The sequence below is a fragment of the Apostichopus japonicus genome, chromosome 4 (genome assembly GCF_037975245.1).
Source record: "Apostichopus japonicus isolate 1M-3 chromosome 4, ASM3797524v1, whole genome shotgun sequence".
Taxonomy (NCBI): domain Eukaryota; kingdom Metazoa; phylum Echinodermata; class Holothuroidea; order Aspidochirotida; family Stichopodidae; genus Apostichopus; species Apostichopus japonicus.
In genome coordinates, this window is record NC_092564.1 from 19,399,542 (window position 1) to 19,415,983 (window position 16,442).

Here is a 16,442-nt window from a genome sequence, read left to right on the forward strand (position 1 = left end):
ATTGTTTATTTCATAGAACTTTTCTAAAATCATCATTTCGTGATCTATTAGGTATAAAGATATCAACTGTGATAGACCACTTTCCCCAATCAGCTAAGAACAGTATTAAAACATTTGGAAAGTTATCACAGATTAGATGTTTATTCACATGCAAGGCCAAAGACTTGATCAAGTCTAAATATGATATCATTGAGCCACAATAGAGATTCTTTTTTTTTCTATATGTGTTGCAAATGTCTATTAGGTATTTTGAAAAATGATGAATCTGCAATATTGAAGCTGTTTCATCTAATGATAGCACTAGTTTCAGGGTCGAAACTTGAAAATGGTCAAATAAACGCAACGAGAAAGGAAAAGATTCTCAGATCCTAGTGGCAGTATGACATCACAGATTTACGAAACGACTGCTGCTGGACACGACTTTTAAAGGAATGGACAGAGATTTTTCTTAGCTGCTTGATGGAGTTGTTCTTCACAAATATCTCTGTAATATCAAGCTAGAGACGATGGTTGGGGTTTGTGTCCCATTTAAGTGATGGTATATTTCCCTCAAAATGGTTTTGTAGTTGTAAAGTTCATCAGTATTGCCCTCACGTGTGCTTCAGAAGTTTCAGCGTCAACTAAAAGTCACTCATGTTTGAATATCTAATAAGTATTTTTAAGCTGCCAACCTCACAAAGCGTTCCCCCTGTCGTGGAAAAACTTTCAACAATTTGGCAACATTTGAAAGTTGTCAAATTAAGACCTTCCCCACCCTCTGTATACACCACTGGGATTAAATTTGGCTTTTGGCCAAATTTTAGCATGCAAAGACAATGGTTATTTTAGTAACCTTAAGGGTTTCAATTCTGTACCAAGAATAAGAAAAGGAAACCAGTACTTCGCAGAATAATCAGTATGTAAAGTAGGCCAATAAGAGAAGGTCAGGTTCTTGGTTAATTGATTTCAATTGTTAGTGTACATCAGCCTTTCTCAAAAGCAAAACAATGATTTTACGTGATAAATGTTTGATCTGCATAATGCTGTGACTAAATGTGCATACTTCTCTAGTTCTGACAATGCCTCTATCTTCATGTTTTTGTACAAGAGTATTTCTTCTCTGTTCTCTCTTCATCTACTTTCCATGATTTCTTTGGCAGTTGATACCCAACCACCAATGGTAGTGCTTTGTTCTGATAACATCGTCACTTCTCCCATTGAACTGGGAGCAGCAGGTGCAGAAGTCAGTTGGCAACCACCTCTAGCTTTTGACTTCTCGGGGCTAGCTGTCACACAAATAGGTCCAACCCATCAACCCGGCGCCATCTTTCAACCGGGTGCAACTCGGGTCGAGTATCGATTCGTCGATGCTGCCGGATTGGAGGCTATCTGTGACTTTCTTGTCATTGTGGATGTAGGTAGGTGAAATAAGTGACTTCATCTCATACATAACTGCAGAGTGTGTGTGCGTATGTAAGTGTGTGAGTGTTGCGTTATTTTCGTGGTTCGTACCCTCATGATCCTCGTAAAATCTTAGTCAATCTCACAATCTTAGTCTTCCTGCCTTCTTTTTCACCAAGCTGTCTTGAATTCCTCTGAAATGTTCTTCTTCATCCTCGATTCCTCCCATTCTTGCTTTACCTTCCCTTTCATTTTCAACCACCCTCTCATTCTTTCTGCCATCATACTCTACCTGCCGCCATCTCTTTCTTTCTGCCATCTAATTCTACCTGCCACTATCTTCCTCCCATCATCTCATTCTTTCTGCCATCATACTCCACCTGCCGCCATCCCATTCTTTCTGCCATCTAATTCTACCTGCTACTATCTTCCTACCATCATCTCATTCTTTCTGCCATCATACTCCACCTGCCGCCATCCCATTCTTTCTGCCATCTAATTCTACCTGCTACTATCTTCCTCCCATCATCTCATTCTTTCTGCCATCATACTCCACCTGCCGCCATCTCATTCTTTCTGCCATCTAAATATACATGCCAATTAATTCTACCTGCCACTTAATTCTACCTGCCACGTAATTCTACCTGCCACCATCTTCCTCCGACTATCTCTTTCTTTCTGCCATCTTTCCCCAACCATCTCGTTCTTTCTCCCATCTAATTCTACCTGCCATCTCTCCCTACTACCATTCCATTCTTTTAACTTTGTTCTTTGAAACACATTTTCATGTGATTCTCTTAACCCTTAAACTTGAAACGATACTCTTTTACATATGAGTTACTTAATATAATTCTTCTATGTTAAGACATGTCACAAGAAGGATAGCTTGAATTCTCCCCATGCACTTAATACAGTGCATGGGTTACAGCACATGACATCGCATGCAAATCACCATCCTAGAATAAGTTTGTAGGTGTTAAAAGAACTACATATGCAACTTTAAGTGTATCCATAATCTGATAACAAAGCTTAGGCCACCTTGATAAATCCAAGAGAGCTAATATCACATAATCCATGCTAATGGTTTCCCAAATACACATTGAAATAAAAATATGTCTAAGAGCCACACATGGCCATGACCAGTGGTCATGCAAATTCCTCTCTTTTTTGGCAACTTATATATCGTTTTATAATTATTATTTTTTGTCAGTGGATACAACACCACCTACAGTTCATAACTGTCCTCAGTCCATCACCGAGATCATTCAACTGGGCGTTCCAAGTGTACCTGTGTTCTGGGAAGAACCTTCCGCCACAGACTTATCTCAAAATGTGACGGTGGTGTCTCGTACCTACCTACCTGGAGATGTTTTCTATGTCGGAAGAGTAATGGTCCTTTACGTCTTCAGCGACAATTCGGGAAATCAAGCAGAATGTTCCTTTCACGTCACTATAAACACCGGTAAAGACACTACATGTTTCAAGTTACCCTTAAAAAACGAGATGATTTTCAATCTTATTCAAAGAGCGGAGAGCATTTCCTAAGTGCTTTGGCTGCTCTCTTTGAATATAAGATTGACATACAGTACTCAGTGAAATGACACACGAAATGTGTTTTTTTTTTCACTGCAGGTGATTCACCTGAAAGTTAATTTACTGCCGTGTTCTGACTTTTTTACCTCTTAATTTTGTCTTTTATTTCCATTTACAGTCGACGTCACGCCTCCAGTGGTGGCAGGGTGTCCCTCTGACGTGGTCGTTACTGTCCCTTTCCTAAGTACCTCCGGAATAGCCAATTGGGTGGAGCCTACAGCCGAAGATCTATCCGGTACTGTCACTCTTAGCAGCCAGAACGCAATGCCTGGAGACAGTTTTGATGTTGGGGTTACCTCTGTGACCTACGTTTTCTCAGATGCGGCTAACAATCGTGCTGACTGCACCTTTTTGGTAACTGTGCAGACCGGTGAGCACCCTGTCTCCCCAATTTTGCCAATCATATGTTGTGGCAATTGCATCGATCTTTAAGGATTCACAAAATAATACTATACAGAGAGTTAAAAGAAAACACATTCATCCTGACAACCATCCCGATAGCTTAGTAATTAGTTGCTATGCTGAAAATCTAAACTAGATGGAGGTGAAAAGGTAGCAGACTGGTCCATGATGTTGCTAATGATGTTGGTAAAAAGGATTGGAAGAAGATACACATGTGGAATATAGCTTGAACATTACACTTGGCTGCATGGTACAGAATGTGTTAGGATATAAGGACTGACCCTAGCTTTAAACATATAATTTCCCCTTTCACAAATCTATGCTTTTCTATGGTTTTCCCCCTTCTTCTTGTGTTTCTATTAACCTCATGCAATCATCTTTCATTCTATATTTCAGATGACCCAGACCGGATAGTTATTTCAAACTGTCCAAGAGATATTGAAGTCAATTCGGAGCCAGGTGAAACGGTGAATGTGTTCTGGGGTGAACCATTTGCCACTAATCAAGCTGGTACGGCGTTCCTCGATTACCAGTCTCATTCACCACCGACACGATTACCACCAGGGAAGACCGTGATCATGTACAGCTTTAAGGACGATGCGGGTGCCGTCGCGATCTGTCAGTTTGCTGTTCAAGTTGTTGAAGGTAGATTTGAAATTACGTTGCAACTATCAATTGTCTTTAAATTTCCTCATTTTCTTTATTCTTAATTCCTAACCTAGATTAACGCCTCTCGAAAACTGTCATTGCGTTAAATTTTTACTGCATTTTATGTAAAATATAGCGGTGGGTCAAGATTTCTCAGAAGAGAGGGGTTCCGGCGTGTTTTTGGTGCTCAAAAGAATTTCGAGAGAGAGAAAGGGTCATGGATACGCCACTGTAATAGATGTTATTTCACCATTGGGATATGTTAACAAAACAAACACGTGTCTGATTGCCCAAGACTACAGTATTTTGTAGTTTTACTTTGTACCAAATCTAGTGATGTAAGTTGTCAAGGAGCGTTCTATTATTACCATGGTGACATTAGTATAAAAATGATCAATAGGGTGAGATGGGAGTCGGAAAGTGTGTACGGCAGTCTTGTCTAGTCTGTGTGGTCACACAGGTTATGGATTCACCAGCTATATATCAAACGATTCGTTTCATTATATTTCCCGTTCTTAATCATTTTAGTGAGAGAATTGAAATGTCCAGCGGTTAATATCACTGCCGAAGTACCATCAGATAGCTATGCTGTTGCAGTCAACTGGACAACCTCATCCATAACAAACAACACTGGCTCGATACAGATAACGTCCGAAGCCAGATCAGGTGACCTGTTTCCTGTCGGCCTAACAGAAGTCCACTATACCTTCTTTCATACGGATGGTCGCAGCATAGACTGTATTCTGAGACTCTTTGTTTTTGGTAGGTTACCCGACATGGTTAAGTCAGAACAGTGTTTACTCTGAACAGGGCAACTTTTGAAGTATTCATTTCTTTATATCGGGACAAGGTTTGGAAATATTCATTAAATAAACAGGGAGCAGTATTGAAGTATTAGTTTTTGTCATCAGGGCAGTTTTGGAAGTATTCGGAGAAAATGTAAAGAGGTAAAGAAGGATGATTGATTTGATTTTGACCTGTTCATTCAATCAATCAGCTCAAGAAGTTATGTTACGGACTGTAAGCACAGATAAAGAACAATAGCAAATGGAAGATGATCATACATGGAGTAACATAAAAAATATATACCTATCGCAGATAACACTTCTTCATCTCTGTGGCTAACAGATTTGATATATACCTTGGACAAGATTCTACATAACAATGAAAAATGCTCAAAGCCTTTATAATATCATCACCCTGATGGATTTGTACTCGTTCTTGGGGACAGTTTGGAAATCTAGCATACACTCTAGTACAACTTGATAGTCATACTGGCACCGAGTAAATCTAGTATACACTATAGTACAAACTTAGGTACTTGAAATCGCACTTAGTAAATCTGGTTTACACTCTAGTTAAATCTTACGTAGTCATACTGGCATCAAGTAAATCTAGTATACACTCAAGTACAAACTTAGGTAGCCATACTGGTAACCAAGTATATATAAGTACAAACCTAGGTAGTCATACTGGCATCAGTTAAATCTAGTATACACTCTAGTACAAACTTAGGTTATCGTACTTGTACTCATGCTCGCACCAAGTGCTTCTTATATCAATGGAACTTCTACTTGTATTCATGGTACTCATGCTATTATACTCATACAACAGGTCTAATATGATAGTGACGATAGGAATAATTTGGTTATTTATCTTTTCAGATGTTACTCCTCCAGAAGTCTTTAATTGCCCCACCGACATAAGTATCGGCCTTCCAGCAGAGGCCCAGAACCTTGCAGTCATGTGGGAGGAGCCCATAGCAGTCGATAATTCCGGCAGCATCACTGAGGTTAAATCCTTCGAACCTGGAAATGTATTTCGAAGGGGATCTCACACAGTTGCGTATGAATTTTCGGATCCGTCGGGAAACATTGGCTTCTGTACTTTCAGGATTACTTTGACCGGTGAGGCCAGGGTCGAGAACGATACCCTGGATAAAGACTTTATCATAACGGTCGCCGCGAGCTCCGGTGTGATTTTGTTGGCTATCATCATTGTGGCAGTGTGTCTGGGGTCGGTTTGCTGTTGCAGAAGTCACTCGAAGAATCATAGCATCGAGGACGACATCGATATCGACGATAATTACTTCAACGACGGCTACGCCATGAGGACTCACTCGCAGTACGTCAACAACGGATACCACAAAAGAGAGAGTCAAGTCGACTTGAAATACGACGAGCCGCCATCAACTGCTAATTCTATCAAGAAGAGGGGATCTATAGACAAGAGTTTGCAGAGAAGGGACAGTCACTACTCTCAGACGTTGCCCCGAAGGCCCACACAGGACCCCCTCGATGAAGGGACAAGGACAATCAAGCGAGCTTACAATGGACCAGTACCTGGCATAAGTACGACTTTACCCAGGCCCAAAAGTCACCCACAACTGGAGGTAGAGGAGATGCACCAGGATGTTGAATCTTCTTTTGGCCAGGAGTTTCCTCCTATACCAGAACATTTGGATAATGGAGATTATCTGGAAATTAGACTCCCTCTGGAGAAACTCTGAATAAGATGGAACAACATCAGTCTTTTTTAGTTACTTCAGAGATTTTTTTTTTTTTTTGGCGGGGTGGGGGAAGGGGAGGTTTACTCCATTTTTAAATATGTTTATATTTTTACTGGAATAATTAAATTGAAACCTGAAAAGAATCCTAGATGAATCTCGTTCTAAGCAAACATAACATCTTTACACATTTTTAAGTGTTTTTTTTTCTAGGAATTTTGTTTTGTGTTGACTGCTTGGTTTGAAAAGAAATGAACACTTTTGAGGTATTAACCTCCCATAAAGACATAAATAGGTAACATATTGTCTGTCAATTTCTTTATTTCTCAGTCAAGTTATCCCTGGTTGATTCACTAATATATATGTACTTCAGCAATATATGAGTGCATAATAGGAAATATATTGCCACAAACACACTCTGCAGATTTTAATATTTGAATATTGTTAGCATAGAGCCTGCTACCGATAAAAAAAAAATAGTTGCGTTCAAAAAGTCATTTGCTAGATTACAGATGGATTTGATTGTTTTCTTAAAGTTTTACCGGCAATGTGATATTAACTGATGAAATTATGATGTTCGCTACTTAATTAAAAAATAAATATTACAAAGAATGTTTTTGGTGCTTAAATACGAATGAAATGATTTTTTATATTTTTGTATATTTCTTGTAATTAGTCAAATAGTAAAGCTTGAGTCTTATAGTTGCCAAATATGTTTTCAGTACAACAAGTTAGTTTCAATAAACAATGGATTGATTGATTATTGGATTGATTAATATGTAAACGTTTGTTAATAAATTCCTATCATTGGCTGGAGGGTTAATTACTCCTCTGTTTGTTTTAACACCAATACTACTACTTTAACATTTAACATGAATAGATATCATTGTGTATGAGGTTTTGATACGCGTATACGTGGCAATTCACTTACAGAAAGTATTTCAGTGAATGCTGCAATTACGAGAAATTATTCTTAAATGGTTGGTAAGAAATGAATGAAAGAAATCGCGACTGCATTATAAATGTGTTGCAATACGCCAGCTGTTTTACTATGATGTAAACATTTTCAGTTTATTTTTTTGGTCAATCTTATTCGTATACTGATTTGATGTTTCTAGATATTTAGGAAAGAGCAAATTTTTGTTTCATTTTGTAAACACACTCTTATGTGATATTCAAACAGCATATAGATTGTACTTAGCTGTGCAAAGTATGTTAAAAAAAATTAAAAAAGAAGGAGACCCACAAAATAAGAGAAAACGGACAAATGTGTAGATACAAGTTGGCAACTTTTGATTTCGGTAATCATAATAAAAATGATTTGATGTCTCCAATGTAAGTTTTTATTAATGGCAGCTTTTTTTTAATAATATGTAAACTTACAATTCTGCTATTTGTTTTTCTACTCAGTTTTGAAAATACGTTAGCGTCAGTATGTACAGTAGTATATGATATCCCAAGTATTTACTTGTTATCCCAAGTATTTACTTGTTATCTGATAAAGAATCAGTAAATGTCTATAGATTTTAAATACAATTGTTAAAACATACATTCAGTTGTCGTGTTCTTTGGATGGTTTCATTGAAACAACCGGTTTGCGTTAACCAAATTATTCAATACTAAATTTTCTCCACCTCCCACATTCAACGTCCCACATCCCACTCAAACCAATGGTTGTCCATAAACGAATGTCTCATTTCTTTTGGGGTTGTCCCTTTTATACAAGTAGATTATGGAAACGCTTCCATATTGATCAACTATTTCGGGCTGAATACCACTGACTTGAAAGATCATTAGTATATTTAGCCCCCAAATGTTAGCACACTACAAATTGTCAGTAATTTACAAAAATATTTGTCATTTGTCAAATTGTTCCCAGGAATTGAGGAGTGGTCAAATAGACAGCTAGATACGGGCCCGTACCCACGGGGAGGGGGATTCTGGGTAAATGCCCCCCCCCCCCCAATTTGTATTATCACCCCACATTTTTTTCTTCAAATTTATGGTTCAGAAATGGACCCTATGGTGAATCCATGCAAATACTCCCCCCCCCCCCCTCTCAAACAAAACTTCTGCCCCTCTAAACGAACACTCTACCCGTCCAAAGTTACTTTTTAAGAAAAAGTCACCCAGGAAAGAACCTGGGCACGAAAACCAAACTACCAAACGACTGATCCGCTCTCAGCCCCAGTCCCCTTGCATCGGGACTGTGACTGTGTGATCATCGTCGGGTGTGCATCACCATTCCCCTCGAAAGGGAACAGATACTACACATGATCTTAGCCAAAAGGTCTACCCGTCCAAAGTTTGACAAGCTGGTTACGGGCCCGAATTAATATCTCAGTGTGGTTGAATACCTGAAGAGTTGCCGTAACTTAACTTGCTGAACTTTCAGCATTGGTGAGCGACTATTATCTGACTAATCTCCAGAAATTCCAACGGTATCTCAAGCGAAATGTAAATCTCACTTTACGGAGACATCTCAATGGTATATCTCGCAACATTATTGAATTGGGTCCATTAGAAGCGAATCCGGTTTATCTATCAGGTATGGCAAAGATATAACCTATCACGTTTGTCTGGGGGTGGGGAGGGGGTATCAAGGGCCGGATCATCAACTCTTCCAGGGAGAGGCTCCTTAAGCGTATTTCATACGACCATGTATCTAATGTGGTATATGGCACATAGTGGCACATAGTAGGAAGTGGCTTGAGTATAACGTGTTTACTCAAGTTCCGGTGTGAAATTTAATTAATGACAGAACCGGCAACCACTTTTTCTTAAGGGAGTGGGTGGGGAAGTTGAAAGGTGTGTGGGGGGGGGGATAAGTGGGAATTTACCGTGACGTCTTTCACTCAGAAAACAAGTTCCCCGTGTGTGACAACTTTATATAATATGCTTGACAAATTGCTTATCGTTAAATGAGTATTCCTTTGTTCCGTTGCGATCATTTCGAGATTGAGTATTTTACAGTTGAACGCACGGAACGACACATTAACGGAAATTTCAGTACTGTATCTAAAAGGAAAGAATGACCATGTATATATGCATAATCTACCAGACAAGCAAACCCAGAATAAATCTAAGGAACGAAACATGATCAAATTAAAGCAACATTGAGGCGTTTTTCTTTATTCCAAATATATTTATCAAACTAAACAAAGAGTACCGTAATCCAACCTTGTACACATGATGGAGATATTGATCAAAGGTATCTTTTCACATTTGCTGTGTTGCTAGGGTAACGCCAAACGAATTCAAAGACACGTGACTCGCGGACGACATTTAAAGTGGATAATATATTTTACTAATATAGGAACTTTTTGAATTGAACTACAAAATAAGGTGACAAAAAATGGCGAGCTGGTTGGAATATCCATCCTATATACAAATATCCATATCCGGTATTTTTTTTTATCTCTTTCTAAACCTTAAAAGCAGAACTTTGTGACTGACTTGTCATTTTAGTTTGCGCATAATTTAGTGAATGCAGTACAATTGAATTATTTCTTCATTTAGTTCCCTAATGTGAAGACCTAATAAACAGTCAAAAGATGCATGCCGCAGAATACACCATTTAAACGTCAACACTTTATTTTTGTTTATGGGACAGGAACCCAGGTCACTGGTTCGAATCTAGCCAGAATTTTCTTTGTAATTTTGAAATTGTTTATAATTTCCTCCTCAGACAGTCAAGTTCTGCTGTTGATTTATTCATATATATGTTTCAAATTTGTATCTTTCGGAGAAATCAATAATTAAATGAGAGGAAGAGGTGAAGGGAGGTGAAAGAGGGGGGGGGGGTAAGGATTTACAAAAAGATGACTGAAATATTGTAGTTAGTATATACTCTCTACGGCCGATAGAGTTTTTTGTTCATTTGTAAATGTTGTTGTTATAGTCGTCTGAATCTGGTTGCCATCTTAATAACACTTTCCGCACTTCCTAAGTTTCAGTACGGTGATGATAATAACAATTATGACAAGGACGGCAAGAGCGATGCCTGTCTTCTTACTACCGCCCTCTGCTTCTGTTAAATCAAAATATCAGACATTTAGTACATGAATATTAAATGGCGATGAGAAATGGTACAAAAGAAACACTACAAACTATATTAGCAGGTGAAGTAGTCATATATTGTTGTAGGGTGGCGTTGAGTGAGGTGGGGTGGGGTGGGAGTTGGTGGTGGGGGTTGGGTTGGGTTGGGTGGTGTGGGTTGGGGTGGGGTGGGTTGGGAAGAGAATTCTGTCATGTACTCTTAACTTGGTATAGGGAGGGACGACATCTTCCCATGCGGTGATTTGTAAATACAGTAACAGCCGCATTATACAATAATTATCAAAACTGGCAAAAATTAAAATGATTACGGTGGGAAATAATGTGTTTGGGAAACCAGACTATTCTTCTTATCTTTGATTGTCAGAACGTACTTGTTAATGTGTACTAGCCGTCTTTTCAAAGAAAGAAAGAGTTGTACTCAAACAAGAAATCGTGCCAAAAAAATACATAAAAACCGACTTACTTTCTGTGTTCATCGCCCTCGGTGTGACTGGGGAAAAAAGAAACAGCGAAGAATCTTGACATAAATTAAAATAAACCAATGTGTTTGTGTGTTTGCATTGATAAGTCTTTTCCCATGACATTTCTCAAGACTTGATCGTCCTCTTATTTCATAAAGTATCTATATGAGAAACTCATTTACGCCTCTATATATCCGATTTATTCCCTTTGCTTTATCATAATACTCACCATAGGTTGATAAACGTAAATTAAAAAAGAAACTACTACAACAACAACATTTTGCCAAAGTAAATGCTTCATTCATTGATTTCCATCAGAGCTGAGGGTGGAGCGTATATAAAAAGGAGGGGACGCGTCCCCTCTGTGCCCACATTGACAGCACCCCCTACGTGTCCTCTAGTTTGCCCCTGAAGAGGATCGAAACGTCATCATGCTCTCTTAGATTTATCAAAAATTTGAATAAAAAAAAGATGGTAATAAAAAATAAAAAAAAAGGTAAACCGAAAAGTTGAGCAATAGCTTAAACTGATAGGGAAACCCAAACGTGTTGAAGAAACTGGTATTATATAGCCTAAGTTTCTTACCTGTTATTTTGTAGTTGAGATGTTGAACATCTTTGTGCCAGCAAGTATACTCGCCCGCATCCGACTCAAGTACGCCATGAATGGTTATTGTGTGGAATGAATCTATCGATATGTGGGGGTTCTCTGCTTGGTGCAGCTCTATTTGGTGAATCATGACGTTATCTTTCTCCCATCTCGCGTAAGTAACAACTGCAATACTGAAGGCCAAAGTCAGTTATTCCGCCGCCACATTTAGATTACCAAAAAAGCAGTCGAGAATCTTTACATAAATTCAAGTAAAACCAATGTGTTTGTGAGTTTGTTGTTATTAATTTTCAATGACATTTCTCGAGACTTGATCGTTCCCGACTTATTTCATAAAGTGTCTATGAGAAATCATCCACGCCTTATTGGACCCCTTATTGATCCCGTGCGCCGAAGCTGTAACCTTTAAGTATAATGCATGGTATGTTGTTTAAGTTACATTGCATTTCACTGAAGTGCAAACTTATTAACTTACGTAAAAGAACATTAAAGCCATCTTCACAGCCAACTTTCCCACCCTCGCGCCATATTCCCATCGGTCATAGACACGCTACGCCCCCCCTCCTCCCCCTCCCCCGAACCCACCCCATATGACAATACACAAGTATTATGAGAATGCGATGAGTAACGTTCCGTAGTAAAGAAAGTCTTTTCAATTGAGCTGAAAAAAGCGACACATTTTTCAAATTTTCTCAGTAGCGTGCGCAAAAGTACGAATCTATTGTCTTTCATTACGTACCTGGAACAAGAAAGGGCTATTGTCTCTCCTACCGCTGGAAACAAAGCTTCTTGTGTCACTACAATAGATAAAAGATATCACGAGATAAAACTCAAGAAATTAATTTTTGTCAGTCAAATTTGATTATTTGTTTTCTCTTTAGCGAAACTTTAAATCTTTCTGGTTTTGTAATCAAGTCGACTTCGTGGCTTTTTAGGTCGTTTATTATATGTAAGCAAGTGACGAAAGAAGAAAATAAATATTACTGCAGATTGTTTTTAAATATATGGAGAAACACATACCTAACGCGGGTAAAGCAGGCATTTCTGCATGCATAGAGACGACGTTTGGACCACCATCGGCTGTGGAGAAAGAGCATGTTGGAAGCAAAATGCAAGACTCAGCATTAAATACGAACTATTATGAGATGAAGGGTGTATTGAGAAGAATGACATGCATCACCACTGCATGGACAACACCGCACAGAACAAATTGGTGTTATAACTCCCGTAGAAATAAACCATACCAAACGGGTGACGTCAATATGGAATGGAATCACGAGCTATTCCTGCGACGGTCACCCCGGGGGTGTTAGGGGGGTTCCTATGGACTACCTTATAGTCAGTCTTCAGTTATTCAGTATATTATGAAAAAGGACAATGCAAAATGTTGTTTCGTATTTCCCGAACCCCTTTTTGACCCCGTGCGCCGAAGCTTGAACCTTTAAGTAGTTATTAACTTGAGTAAAATATAGTTTTACCAAGTCAAACACAATTAAGATGAAGTAAAACACCATCAAGGCTAATTGAAAGTAATTCCACTTAAGTAAAATTGTATTTTACTTAAGTGGAATTAGTTAAATAGTTGATGTTAAAACGGCTTGCAGTAGCTCCGGACCCCCCCCCCCCCCGCATTGCTCGGAAGGGGACAAAAATGCGCTTCAACTATTAATTTTTGCCGCAGTCCCCCCCCCCCCCCCCTCTAAATTTTTCTCAGGCTATGGTAAAAAAAAACCGTATCAATTAATGAAGGAAGAATGCTGTAATTATGCATAGTAAATTATTTGTTTGAGTTTGGAACAAGAGTGTTCGTTAATCGAGTAGGTTCAAGCATATTTGGAAGCACCTCTGATGCGCATGGTTTCTACTAAATCTTGGTATTACCTGCGTAAGCTAGATGCATGTATTCTGTCTCTTCTTACTCCGGCTTACTTTATTTTGCGTAATGGAATGGAGGGAGAAGGGCAGTGGCAAACTCCTGGGGCTGGGGGTGGTGTCCAAGACTGAAATATATGATCACCAATCGGCTGAAGACAAGCTTTAAAACCAGAAGATTGTATTCCTATTTTCGTATGCCTTACATATACTGTTCAGTACAGTTCTTAGAGTTCTTCCCGATACCCAAAATAGCAAACGAAACCCTGTCCTCAACTGCAGAGGAGGCCTGCTAGTTCCATATCTGGGAATCTTGAGGTACCAAATATCACTGCATTCTCATCCGAGTAGGCAAACCAAGTTGGGCTTGGGTGAATGAGGACACATTTCTATTGCTGCACTGGGACCCAGGTTGCTCCTTGCTATCCCACTGGAAGATTGGGCCGGCATATGGGTGTCTACAAAGATGGACTTACCAACTGGACATTCTGTTGTACATTTTTGGATCATTTTCTTATCTCTTTGCTGGCTTGGATTTGAGGAGGTAATGGCGACTATCGATCGACATGGTACCCATGTTTGGTATTGCTCGACGTCCACACTCTGATAGCACACACCTTGACAAACAAGTCATAATTTTAGCAGGAAGGAAAATGTGCTTATTTCGTAATTTATTGGCAAATGTAAAGGAGATCATCAATACCTATTTATTTATATATAGCGGGGACCGTTATTAAAGCAGTGACCTCGCAACGAGTATATAGCAGGCCATGTGGTTCCCAATTAATCAACACGGGTGGGGGGGGGGGGGGGGTAGCGAGCAACATTAGTCGGCGCAAAGGCTCATGCAAAGAAGCTTAAAGCCTACCCTATACATAGAGTTATCAATGGGCCAGTAAAAGATGCTCAATTCTAAAGCCTAAAGAGAGGCCGCATGCTCGATTAGTTGGCCGGGCTGAAATCTTTCGCGGGCTTGGCCGGGCCGGGTCGCCAAATTGAGAACAGCCTGCTATTAAGTAACATGGGCAGTAACGATCCGTAACACTAAAGATTAAAATAGAGTGTTTTCACCTGCCAGTTAGTTATAGTAACATGTTTAGACATAATCCAACGCCGAGGTTACAATTATCCCCTCTTTTATCGTTCCTAAGGCCTCCCCACCCAACCTCCCCACCCCCCAACCACCACGATATACAGATCGGCTTTACGTATTACTATCATTCATTGTAAAAATAACATATCATTGGTCTTTATTTCGTAATTCATGTTAATCGAAGGATAATTCTGGAGAAACGGCGCAATTTCGAAATTCAATTATAAATGGTGAGATCAAATGACGTTTTCTTTTCCACATCAGAGAAAAGGGACATGGCGAACGAAAGATTGAATACTAGTATGACACGTCCAAACAATGGTTTGTTAACTGGAAATATAGAAACAAGGCACCGATTATGATTGTAGTTGAAATTGGATGGAACCAGGCAGTCAGGCACCCTACTCCCCCCCCCCCCCCCCCCCAACCTCATCCATCCCGGTTCCACCAACCATTTTATACATCACGTGCTTACCTATTTTAACTTGTTCGCCTTGATCGCCGCAGTGGGATGCACTGCACTTAGTAAAACGTCCCCATTTAGTGGTAACTCCTGGAATATCGGAAAGAGAGAGATATATAGATAATAGAAGGGGGATTGAAACATTCTGTCAAATATTCTTTCAGTGATTTAACAGAATGATCCTGCGTGTCAAAAACTGGTCTATGGATTCGAAAAACTCAAATTTTCAACAACAAATATATATATTTTGATGTTATATCCTAGTTTTATTTATATTTTTTTCCCTGTTGGTGTAGGGGTGGATATACTCGCTCTTGTTTTCATGGTAATAGAGTGCTAAACAAAATGTTGCTTTCGATAAGAATTATTTCGTCAAAATAACGAGTCTTAAGAAAAGAACTTAAGATTTTTACGTGAAGTTGACTAACGTTTCGCAAGCGATTCTTTAAATCGAACAAAGTCTTTCAAAGCCGTGTTTTTGATCCTTCTTTGCAGGAAGAACTCGGGTTCCTGAAATTTGTCAAAATGAGCAATAGTTTGTCAACGTAATTGGTTCACCATCTTGATACAACATGTTTGCTGCACCGAAACATTCTTCAATGTTATACGATCTGTCCTGACAGGCCGACTGTTATATCAAATCGTAAATATACGTGCATTTACCGTTCGAATGACCGTTCGCTGGTGATTCATCTGTAAAAACTGTTAAGAAAATGCAGTTTTTATGTTAGCATTTTTTTATATCCTCTTTAAAATTTGCCGTTTTCGTCATATGAAGCACTTTTGCGAAATCGAATTTGGTACAACAAAACTTCAGAACCAAGTGTATCTAAGGCTTTATTTTTTTCAGAGGGGTTTCTGTTCTTTATCAAAAGAGGCGCATGTAGACTTTTATAAAAAAAAATAGGTGGCGCTGGGGTCGTGGAAACCAAATCCCATGTAGGAGGTTTTTGGGGGTCCTCTCCCAGAAAAGCAAAAGTACAGTTTAGACGCCAAATGGTGCATTCTGGTGGGGCATCCCCCCCCCCCCCGACTGACAATGGAAGGTGGGGCACATGGTATCCCTCCTCCCGACGCTTGCGTACGCCACTGCTCCCCACCAGTTGTTATTTGAATATTACAAAAACAAACCAGAGACAATTATCATAGGGGTAAGCAGTGTTACATCTGGTGTATGTTAACGTTATACTGTTTAGCATACTCCAGCAAATTCATATTGGAATGACATGGAAAGGTTTTGATTTTAAGTTTTCTTACTGTTAATAAATTCAAATATTGAATGTAATTGTTATATTTTATTTGAATCATTTGGAATTAAGGATCAACAAAAATATATGGTCCCAAGTTTTACATGAA

The 16,442-nt window shown here is 39.1% G+C and overlaps 2 protein-coding genes across 6 annotated transcripts in view; one reads left to right on the forward strand and one right to left on the reverse strand.

Moving 5' to 3' along the window:
- LOC139966726 (hyalin-like) overlaps nucleotides 1-8,078 on the forward strand; it is a 34,499-nt gene extending 26,421 nt beyond the window's left edge. For all 5 annotated transcript variants that reach the window (XM_071970035.1, XM_071970036.1, XM_071970037.1 and 2 more), the window contains 6 exons: nucleotides 1,140-1,397; nucleotides 2,591-2,842; nucleotides 3,092-3,343; nucleotides 3,772-4,020; nucleotides 4,552-4,785; nucleotides 5,688-8,078. In XM_071970035.1, coding sequence (XP_071826136.1) covers nucleotides 1,140-1,397; nucleotides 2,591-2,842; nucleotides 3,092-3,343; nucleotides 3,772-4,020; nucleotides 4,552-4,785; nucleotides 5,688-6,532 — 2,090 coding nt within the window. In that variant the 3' untranslated portion in view covers nucleotides 6,533-8,078. The remainder of the gene's footprint in view (nucleotides 1-1,139; nucleotides 1,398-2,590; nucleotides 2,843-3,091; nucleotides 3,344-3,771; nucleotides 4,021-4,551; nucleotides 4,786-5,687) is intronic.
- Nucleotides 8,079-9,651: 1,573 nt separating this feature from the next.
- LOC139966728 (Ig-like V-type domain-containing protein FAM187A) overlaps nucleotides 9,652-16,442 on the reverse strand; it is an 11,542-nt gene continuing 4,751 nt past the window's right edge. The window contains exons 5-12 of the mRNA XM_071970040.1: nucleotides 15,750-15,788; nucleotides 15,099-15,176; nucleotides 14,007-14,147; nucleotides 12,679-12,738; nucleotides 12,398-12,455; nucleotides 11,635-11,831; nucleotides 11,052-11,078; nucleotides 9,652-10,559 (exon numbers count right to left, since the gene is read on the reverse strand). Coding sequence (XP_071826141.1) covers nucleotides 10,453-10,559; nucleotides 11,052-11,078; nucleotides 11,635-11,831; nucleotides 12,398-12,455; nucleotides 12,679-12,738; nucleotides 14,007-14,147; nucleotides 15,099-15,176; nucleotides 15,750-15,788 — 707 coding nt within the window. The 3' untranslated portion in view covers nucleotides 9,652-10,452. The remainder of the gene's footprint in view (nucleotides 10,560-11,051; nucleotides 11,079-11,634; nucleotides 11,832-12,397; nucleotides 12,456-12,678; nucleotides 12,739-14,006; nucleotides 14,148-15,098; nucleotides 15,177-15,749; nucleotides 15,789-16,442) is intronic.